The sequence below is a fragment of the Lathamus discolor genome, chromosome 11 (genome assembly GCF_037157495.1).
Source record: "Lathamus discolor isolate bLatDis1 chromosome 11, bLatDis1.hap1, whole genome shotgun sequence".
Taxonomy (NCBI): Eukaryota; Metazoa; Chordata; class Aves; order Psittaciformes; family Psittacidae; genus Lathamus; species Lathamus discolor.
Window position 1 is genome coordinate 11,720,145 of NC_088894.1, and position 10,506 is coordinate 11,730,650.

General features: G+C 44.2%; 1 protein-coding gene across 5 annotated transcripts in view; it reads left to right on the top strand.

The window, feature by feature from the left end:
- LOC136020619 (ubiquinol-cytochrome-c reductase complex assembly factor 1) overlaps positions 1 to 3,511 on the top strand; it is a 39,477-nt gene extending 35,966 nt beyond the window's left edge. For all 5 annotated transcript variants that reach the window (XM_065691877.1, XM_065691878.1, XM_065691879.1 and 2 more), the window contains 2 exons: positions 387 to 500; positions 3,165 to 3,511. In XM_065691877.1, coding sequence (XP_065547949.1) covers positions 387 to 500; positions 3,165 to 3,299 — 249 coding nt within the window. In that variant the 3' untranslated portion in view covers positions 3,300 to 3,511. The remainder of the gene's footprint in view (positions 1 to 386; positions 501 to 3,164) is intronic.
- The last annotated feature ends 6,995 nt before the right edge of the window (positions 3,512 to 10,506 follow it).

A 10,506-nucleotide genomic window follows, 5' to 3' on the forward strand; every position in this document is an offset into this window, starting at 1 on the left:
TTTTTCTTTTCCAAGTGCCATGAGCTTCACCCAGTTCTGTGAGGTGGTGTTGTCTGCTCTGTAAGCCCAAAATTCTTAAGGTTAAGATTTCATAACATAGAAATGTACAATAGAAAAATACACTAGGAGTACCCTGACCCAGTTTGTTTTCCAAATTAACTTTCCAGAATATCTGTTACAGGCTGCTCTGTAAATTAATTTAAGGCTGGGATTGTTCTTCCATTCTGGGAACGAGTGATGTTGATGCCTTTTCATATGTACAGCCCATAGCAGCTGTGGGCTTTGGGACAGCTAGTATTGTCAGTTGCCAAGTAGAGTAATGGGGTTGTCTTGTGTTCAGACCCTCTTCACTTGCAGTTTTTAATCTCCCTTCGTGTTTTCTTTAGGGAATCTTGTCTGATGATCATGTTCTGGCAGCAGCTCTTTGGAGAAACCTCTTTAACAAGAACTGTGAGGACCCTCGGCATCTGGAGTTGCTTGTAGAGTACGTGCGCAAACAGGTACGCTGCAGTTCGCAGTGCAACTTCTCTACATTCTCCTGGTTAGAATATTAACTACTTATTTTTATTGCTTGCATACTATGTAGCTCAGTTCTCATAACTAATCTTTATATTCAGTGATTATTTTTAAGGAGAAAAAAAGTAAAAATACAAAACCAGGTTGATACTTATTGCATTTTGATGAAAAACAGCTGCAGAGAAATACAGGGAATATTAAAAGCAATCTTGCTTCTAATTTTCTGGACTTGTGCTGTGGAGGGTTTGACAAAATATGTCAGAAATGGGCTGCAGCTTGTAGAGTTATAATTGATGTTGCAGAGTTGGGATCCTCTTTGTAATGAAATGGCATGCAGAGTTTGAAAGTCTTCTGACGATATTTGTGGGAAATAAGTAAAAGAGGTTTTGTTTTCCAGAGTTATTATGTTTCAGTTATTACCTGGAAGAAGCTCTACCAAGTAGTGTTTGACCTCTCAGCCCTTGGGAGGTTTGTGAACCAGGTTTCTAGGAAATGTGGTAGGAGTGGCTACCAAGTAGGTACCAAAGACAGAAAAGGGCTGAGAGAGGTTCTGGAGGAAGAGTGTAGGCCGTTGGACAAGGAAATGAAGACCAGAACCTCCACATGAACATTCTCTTTAATGTTTCCAATGCTATATTCAAATAGAGATTTGAAGAGAAAATATTTCAGTGTGTGTCTGAGAAAATGGTAGGGGCAGTAAAGGGTTGAACTTTGTAAGGGATGCTTTTGGAACCTCAGGAGGGGCAGACAACATAAGCATCAGCAACCTTAAGCATTAACATCAGTGAGGTGAAGGAAAGTTTAAAAGTGAAGATTGGCAGGGAGCAAACATATAAAATTATGTACTTTGGGACAGTTTGCTGCCAAATGGGGAATTTCTTGCATTTCTGTACAGGCAAACAAAGAATAGGACAGAAGCTGTCAGCAGTTCAGTAGGAAACAGTGATCATGTAAGTGGATGTGGCACACTGGGGAAGAATCAGCACTGCTTCTTGTTAATACAGGTCATTCCTATAGACAACTCTAAAGTGGTGCACTTGAGAAAAACATTGCCAGTTTTACATATATATTGATGAGCTGTGAACTGTCTGTTACCACACAGGAATGAGTCCTTGAGATTGCAATTATCAAAATGTCAGCTCAGCCCTCTGTAGTGTTTAAAAAAAGAAGTGAAACGAATGCTCAGAATTACTGAGAAAGGAATAGGGAGTAAAATAGTGTTTTCGTGCCACTTCTTAAATGATCAGATAGTACCCTTGTAATCTTGAATAATGTGTATGGATTGGCTTCTGACCATAAAAACCAAAATGAGGAAGGCTCAGAGAAGAGCAGTAAGGAGGACATGAAACAGCTTCTCCATTAGCAGTGAATAGGATTCCCTGCCTGAAAAACAGCTGAGGAAGAATATGAGCCAGCTTTGGGAAATCTTGAAGGCATATGAAAGGTGAGCAAGGAAAGGTTGTTTACTGATACAGGAATGTAGAGACGTAACGTTGCCGTGGGTTATTTGGAATGTGACAGTGGCACGTGGGTTCCAGAGCCACTGGCTATGGAAGATAAACCTGTACACGGCTATTAAATCCACAACAACCACTTCAGGCTCAAAATTCCTGAACTAACAGATTTTGAAAGGAAGGAAAAATAAACAAGGAGAATAACATTGTATGCATGCATTGACCTTAACTGGGGAATCTGCTGTTGATGACTGTCAGAAACAGGATATAGTGCTTAGGTGGCTCTTTGGTCTGACCCGCTGTGACCATCAGTGTATTCCTTCCTCTGTTGAGAAACTCCCTTGTCAGATTATCTTTAGTTCCCAGTCAGCACTGCGTGCCAGGTCTTTCCCATAGCTTCTTGCTGAACCTGTCTTTAACAGCGGTTATTAGGGGTTACCAGAGAAGACTATAGTAACAGTGCAAGCATCTGTACTTGGAGGGTCAGCTCTCCTGGCAACCAGTGTTCACAGACTTCCTGAGCCAGAGATAGTGGTTTTGTCTTTTACTATCTCTCGATGGACTTCCTCTCCTTTCCCCCTTTATAGTGTCCTGTGGCAGTAAGTTATCCCTGTGTTGTGTGACGTGGGGTCTCTTTATTTTGCTTACATTGCACCTTGAAATTTAGTTTGATCCCAAGTATTTCTTGTATTGCAAGAATGAGCGTTCATTCCATGTTCATCTCCTCCACCTCATGGGCTTTCATATTACAAATCTCAAGTGTTCCCTGCTGGTCAGGCTTCTTTTTTTCTATCGTGCAGAGCCTCAGTCTGTGTGAAACCACTTCAATAAGAGCACTCCAGGTAGATGATGGTGCTATCAGTGTGTCACCTGAATTAAGTGCTGGGGAGATAAAATGACTCATGTTAGCTTTGTGTGGCTTCTCTTTGTCCTGTTGCCAAACTTTCAGAGGAAGCATTAGGTAAGGTATTAGTAGAAGACCTTATGCAGTTAACTCCAGTGGATCTGCAGATACTTATCTCAGCCTTTCCCTGACTCTTAAGACTGAAATATGTTAAATTATCTTTTCAGGTCTCACACAAATGACAAAGAATGTTAAAATCTCCTTTTTGCGCTTCATTTCTGGAAACCAGCCTATATGTGTAGCACTTAAGGGGTGATGGGGCACCTTGCACTAACTCCTTGTCCTTGCAGATGCAGCACCTGGATGCGCTGAGCGGGGAGGACCTGCTGCTGACGGGTGAGGTGAGCTGGCGGCCGCTTGTGGAGAGCAATGCCCGCAGCATCCTCAAGCCGCTTTCCCCTGTTTACAATGATGAAGGACTCTGAGTGCCTGACATCGCTATCAGATTGTCAGATCAGCTTGGGAAGCATGCTTGAAATGGGACTGGGCTGAGGCTGTGGAGTCAGAAGGAAAATCTGCTGTTGGAAAGGCAGTATTTAATTAGATATCCTACCCGTGGTGCCTCAGTACCAGACTGGACAGCCATGCTTTTCTGACTGTTCACCTGCAAATAAATGCTAGTTCGTTTGAGAACCTCTGTCCGTTTTATGGCACTGAGTGGTCCTTGCTGAGAGACTGAAAGACCTGCCTTCTGTCTTTAGGAAACCAGGTATTTTACCATGACTTAGAATTATCTTAAGAAGACATTTCTGTCTTCTTTAAGAAGACAGTTCTGTCCTTTGCCATGTTTGGAAGCTGCTACTTAGAGGCACAATAGTGTTCCTCTGCTCACTGAATGGTTGTGAATGCAAGTCTGAGCTTTGCATATTAGATGTTAATGTATTTTAAAAGCCTGATATCAAGATGAAGTGTTCCATTTTTGCTTTAGTGGAGTTAAGAGTTGCTTTAAAAGATTCTGAATGGTTTTCTGTGAAAACCTTTTTTAGGAACTCTGCTGTGTTGCACAAAGATAGGAGGATGCAAAGGATAATGCACAGTCCCAGTAATCCTCTGTGACTCCAGCCATCTTAATGAGAATAAAATCCAAACCAGGGCTGAGCTGTCACTAAAAGCTCCTTAGAGTAATTGGTATTTCAGTCTGCCTTGCTGATATTTCCATATTCTTTTTAAAATTGTGGTCTACGAATTTCTTTAGGAAAAGAACATGCCTGGTTTTGTCCATGGTTCTCAAGGGGACAGGACTATCCAATCCTGCATCCCAAGTCTGATCCAGAGAGTTGCAGCAAGACCCCAGTTGATCTGGCTGTGCAGGCAGCTTATGCCAACGTAGTAATTATAGGAGCACGAGCTCCAATGATGAAATGGGCATGGGCTGAGGTGTGCTGAGTAGGTGGATGGTTCACCAGGCTACTTCCAGATCAGGGACGAAAGTTTTCATTTCTCTCCTCTCTAAACCCCTAGTCAATAATAAACGTGAGTCTGGGTAAAACTGATGTGTGTGTGTTTTCTGTGTGCACTTCTGATAAGCCTTATAATATCAGGACTTATCCCTAATAAAACCATTAAACAAAAGACCAAGGTGATAATCCTCAATTTGTGAAATTAATCCTTAGTTTGTGATTCTGTAATGTGGTGAAAGCATGACTGTGCCTGGCTGTAACTGTTCTTCCTTCTGAAGCTGCTTGCTTCATATTGTGTGTTTTGGGGAATATTTGACATCCCTTTTCTATGCAGAAAGCAGTGGGATGCAGAATATAGGCTCCCAAACACTGGCTCACATTTTTTTGTTTCTTTAAATCTTCTCTTAGGGAGCCTTCTCTGTATAAAAAAGGCATTTTGTTCCCTTCTTTTTTTTTTTCCAAGGCGAACTTCCTCAGTTTAACTTGTTATAAAATGAGTCATGTAAAGAAACCCTCTCTGTGTGAGGTGTATCCCTTCTCTGTGAAAACATTACAGACCAAACAACTTGCTTGCAGTTTATTTAAGATGCTTTTGTTGAAAGCTGAGCTAAGCAGAGAAACTTCTTATGTGTGAAGTATTATACAGTGTGTGTGAGATAATAACACCTTGTAATTCATTACAGCTGGGTTGTATTTACATAAAAGAAGGCTGAGCTGTGTAGGAATTTGCTGATTAATTTATTTTTAATGAGAGTGAAGTATACCAAGTACCAAAATAAACTTTACTTTGTGTATCTTACTGCTCCTGAAATAGGTGGAAAAATTAATGGTAGATATCTTGGCTCAAAGCTACATACATTAATTCATATACAAAACAGTTATTTAAACTTTAACCCCTTTCCTGCTATGTAATTTAAACCTGGACTTGTTATCCATGCCATGGGAACACAGGGAGTCCACCACCAATCAGCCTGGTGCTGTGTGCAGGTCAGTGGTTGTGTCATGTCTGTGGTGCTGATGCTGTGAAGCCAGCAAGCTGGGAGAATTGTTGGCACCGCTAGTCTGGAGATGACAGTCCTTTAGTACTGTGAATATGGGACAGCCACATGGTCAAAATGGAGCCCTTTCCTATGTTTAGGAGCAGGAGGCTCCAGAAATCATGGTGCCAGATTGGCATCTGCTTTTGCACTTTTTATTAATATGAGAATAAAGACCTATAATCATGGCTCTGCTTGTTCCATGAAATGCCTTCAACCACCCCACAGTGACAGAGCTGAGCCAGCAGTGAGGGTGTGTTTTGGACAGAAATGTGTGGGGCCTGTTAAAAGAATAAGGCAGAAACTGTCTGTGAATTAAAAGGGTAATCTGTTAGAGAGGAAAAATACACCAGAGACTACTTAGGGCAAGGGAGGACTTTGCTTCCCAGCCATTAGTTACCTGGAAACAGGATTTGGATGTAGAATATGACCCCCCTTACCCTTGAGAGGTGAGTGCCAATAGGCTCAGAACATGCCATTACCAATATCTTTATATAAGACATCTTTACAACCAGAATTTAGAGTCCTTGAGAGAGGATACATTTCCAGTAGCAAAGTGTGCACCTTGCAAGCAGCAATGATTTCCTGTTAAAAGTGATTGCTGCGTACAGCACTGCTCCCACTGCGGCAGAGCACAGGAGTGTTTAACCAAACATTGCACAGCCCACCTTTACCTGTGTTCAAGGTTTTGCAGAAAGAATGACTGAAGGTGTTTTGGTTATGGACAGTTTTGTGTTTATGCTCTTGGTGTTCCTGAAAACAGTCTCGGCGCATCAGCTTGGGAACACTTACTGTATTTTAAGTGAATATATGCAGTAAGGAGCCATGGTGAGCACTTTATCATGCAGCCTGGTCTCCTATCTCACATGTGGAATTTGGACATTGCTTTATGATTCCAAAGGACTTGCTCCCCCAACTTTCCCAGGTGTCTTAAAACCAAGAGACACGAGCCTCTGCAAAGCATCTGTTGTTTCAGCTACATCTTGGCTTTCTTGTGTCTGTGAGCAGAAAAGAAGGGTCAGTGCTCAATGTCTTCCCTTCCTTCTCTGCTGTCTTGCACCAGAGGGAGAGTAGGTGTTAGGTTTTTCCCACAGGGTCAAACTTGGGAAGTCTCTTGCTTCAGACTGATGTTCTGAGACATTTGGAGGCTGGGGGGAGTCATCTGATCCCCTTCAATGCCTACTCTGTATTTTAGGTGGTTAAATGTCTTTCTGTGTCATCTCTGCTTGGGTGTTCACACTGTCTTTTGGTATTTATATCTAATGTGTTTCTCCTGCTGCTTCAAACAGCTGAAGTGCTAAGAGCACAGGCATTCACAATGAGCTTCACGTTTTCTGTACTGTCCAGGTGCATAAGCCCTATTAAAGTGCAGTTACCACTTCCCAGATTTCTGCCTCCCATCCTCACCTTCCACAAAGTGACGTTTTTAGTCATGCTTCCACCACACCAAGCCCTCGGGTCAGAACTGCTACTCCTGACATAGCAGTTGGACTTGACCACTGACCTGCCTCACTTGCCCTGCCTTTGGCTGGCAAATAAGCAGAAACTGGAGGCTGAGGAAGAGCAATTTTCCAACCAGAGCTTCAAATGGAGTAGAGTGAATGAAGAATAGCAAAGCTGTGGGAGGAGAAGCATCAGCTGGAAGGGGATGGTGACTGGTTCTGCAGTCATTGTCCCTGTGATGTATGCCACTGCATGACACCCCTGAGGAGCAGTAGGAGCCATACCATGACACCCTGTGACCCACTCATGTTTTTCCATTCGCCTGCTTCCAAAAGCCTGCAGAGGGGGGCTTCTTTCAGAAATTTAGATCAACATAGACCTGCTGCAGGCAACTTCTAGCTTTTCTGTTGTACCAGCTTAATCTTGCAGCAGTGGTCTCCATCCAGAGATGTGCTGAAGAACTGCCTGGGCATTTGGAGGAGTTTGCTGATCCCCTCTACAGGTATGCTGAGCAATTGGTTGCTCATCTTGAGCTCCAAAACTGGACTGTGTGTGCTTCCTTCCAGGAAGATGAAAATACCAATGTGGGAGTCTTAAATGTTTGTTAACACCTAGAAATTACTGAGTGTCTTTCTAACTCTTCTGCTAATAGAGTTGTGCCATGAATACATTTGTTGTGATGTTCTCCAGCTTTTCAGGCCCCAGTGCAGGTGTTTGTGGTTTTAACCTAGTACATGGGGAGGTAGGGTAGGGGTTTATGATGCTGGTGGCAGCTAATTTCTTAGTAGATATTCCACTGTATAAGCTCCTGCCCTTCCAACCTGCCTTTTCACATTTGCCCTCCTTTGTCACCTCTGTTGTCTTCTTGTATAATAAATAAATTCTAATTGAGTTTTTTTGCTCTTTGCTTCACAAGACCCTGCGCCCTGTGCTGCCTGCTGAACAGTGCCGCATCAGGCTTGACTTTGGTGTCTGAAGGCTTGGTTAACACCTCTCCCAGGAGCATGGGTGATGGTACTCCTACCACTCTGCAGCGTGCCTCGGGGAGCAATATCACCATCTTTTGGGCATATTGTGTCTGCACAGCCTGGCCCACAGCACTGCTTGTCTTTTCCTGAAGGTCTGAGGAGTCAAGGAGAGGGCAGGAGCTTACACAGGAATCCGCGAAAGTTGGCAAGAACATAGCAAAGACCCTGAGGCTCCTCAGGAGTGAGTGGGAGGCTCTGCTGCTTAGGCAGTTGTGCTGTGCTTGTGAAGTATCCACCTCTTCTCTGCCTGCAAAAGGAGAGTCACCCGTTGGTGCTGGGGGCTGCCTGGCCTCCTGCACTGTGATGGGGCAGTTGCATATTGATTCTTCCCAGACTCCTCTGGTGAGCTTTTTATAACTGCTGCCCTTTCTTCAGGTGTTTAGGGTTGTCCTGTGCATCCTCCATGTGTTCTTCCTGAAGTTGCTGAACATGTTAAGGGAGTACTTGTTTTGCTTACAGTCATTCAACCTGCCTAACAGCTTGCTCTGCTCATTTGTGGGACAGAAGAGATGCTTGGGCCTCTTCCTTCTACTGGGAATGCAGAGCAGGAGCTCATGCTAGCATGATTCCCCCTTCTGCTGTTACATTTCAGTGGCTGCTCCAGCTAGGATGTGCTGGGAGCCGAGAGGGAGTTTAGGACAAATTGCAGTGGATGTTCTTGAGGGATGTGGGGCACACTAGTGTAAACAATTTCCCGCATGCAAGTGCAGGAACCAGGAATATTGACTAACCTGTTCTTGTCTTGTGCAGGTATGTTCATGTAGGAGGACCCCACAACATGTTGCCAAGACTGGATCCTGGTGGTGGTGGTGTGCTGCTGCAGCTCTCTCAGGAGGTAAGAGCTCCCTTATACATACTTAGGAAGCAAGGAGTCTTGCACATGCAAAGCCTTCATTAATGAGTACCTGACTGACTGAGAGAGTGAGCTGGGCTCCTTCATTCCTCATCCCACCTCCAGCTTTCTGGGCTGCTCCACATCCTGTCAAAGCCAGGTATCATATTAGGATATTCTCGTCCCACATCCCTCCCTTCATGCCCTTTTTCTCTGGCGACTAGACCCATTGCTGTTACAATTCCCATTCTATTTCTGTATGTTTCCTTTGGAAGGAATGACGGAAGAGGTGTCAAAGTGTTTTTTCACATGTTCAGTACAGGGCAGCGGCTTAGGCAAGAGGCATGCTGTGGTCCTTCTCATGACAGCTCTAAAGCAGCACCCTGAGCAGCTCAGGGCTGGACCTCAAAAGTGCCACTAGGGTGACTCTATGGCCACATGTTGGCTTCCCTACATGACACATGTGGAAGGAAGAGCAGCAACTGGAAAGAACCAACATGCAGGGCACACCAATGAGCAGGGAGCCAGCGGAGGAGGTAGGGTTGTCTACTTTCCCTCTGCCAACACTGGCAGTTAGATCATGTGGCCTATAGCTGGCAACTGGTATCCAATGCCCTCATTCAGCTGAGCGGGTACAAAGCCCTCTCCTGATTTGGAAGTCTTAAACCATAAGGAATTCATATGCTGCTGCTGTGTTGAGAAGGATGATTCTGTAATGCTGTGGTCAGGAGCCTTGGACAAAAACCTGGGAGACTTGTCCGCACTGCTCTGTCTCAGAGTCCAGTGCTGACACAGACCTCTGGACAGTAACTAAAATTTAGAGTTTTCTCCTCTAGCTGCACTTGCTGTTTATATCTGGCCAGTGAGTTCTGCACAGTGGAACACTGATATGCAGATGCCTTCCAGAAATGCATGTGAAATAAGTGTGTTTGAGCACCAAGATGTTTTGTGATGGAAGATGTGGATTTCAGTCTGCAATAAAGAGCAGGGGAAAAGCAAATCTGGCTTCTTGTATTCTCAGGTGAGTGCTGTCAAAGAACTGTTCTGTTACGAAGCAACTTAGCAGGCTCCCTTCCATTTCTGCTTGAAGAGGAAGCAGCAGGTACATTTATCTAAAGTTTAGGCAAGGTGTTTGTGTTTGATCTCCAAGAACATCTGTAGTGGGACACAAGAATGAAGCATTGCCTAATGCTTGGATCCTGACAGAGCTATATCTCAGCTATACTCAGCCAGAGTATAGCAGCCTGGGGACATTGCCCTGAAAGTGGGACTTGGTGTATGTGTTTAGCCAGAGGGAATTTCCCCCTTGTCTTTCTCTACTGATTGCAGAAGGTGTGTAGGCAACACTTTCCAGATAAAATCCTTGCTTTTAGCTGGCAAAAATTGGCTGATGTGATTCCCACATCCTGTGGTGGCCAATCAGCCTGTGGAGTGCCAATTACAGACATTTATCTCTTTCGCAGACAGCAGGGGCAGGATACCTCTCATCTAATTTTAGATGTCTGCATGGTAAACCTCTGTCACTGAGTGTCAGCCTCAGCTCTCCTGCTCAGTGGAGGAGATCAGCACATTTCATCTGACCTGTTTCAGATGTCTGCTGCAGGGTGAGGTAACTGACTCCCCAGAAATCATTGCCTCTCCCCACCACCAGCTGAAGAAGCCCAGCCTGACAAGCTGGGCTGGAGATGTTTACATCCTATGTGCTTTCATATGCTGAAGTCCATGAGAAATTACTGCAGGGAGAGTAGATCATTACCACATACCAGCTGGTGACAGTGGTAATCCCTTTACTTTACAGAATCAGCAGCAGTTTTTCATCTGGCAGAAAACACACATTTGGTGACTGTTTTAACATTCATATTCTTTTCAGTGGTGTAGGAAGGCAAAAAGTA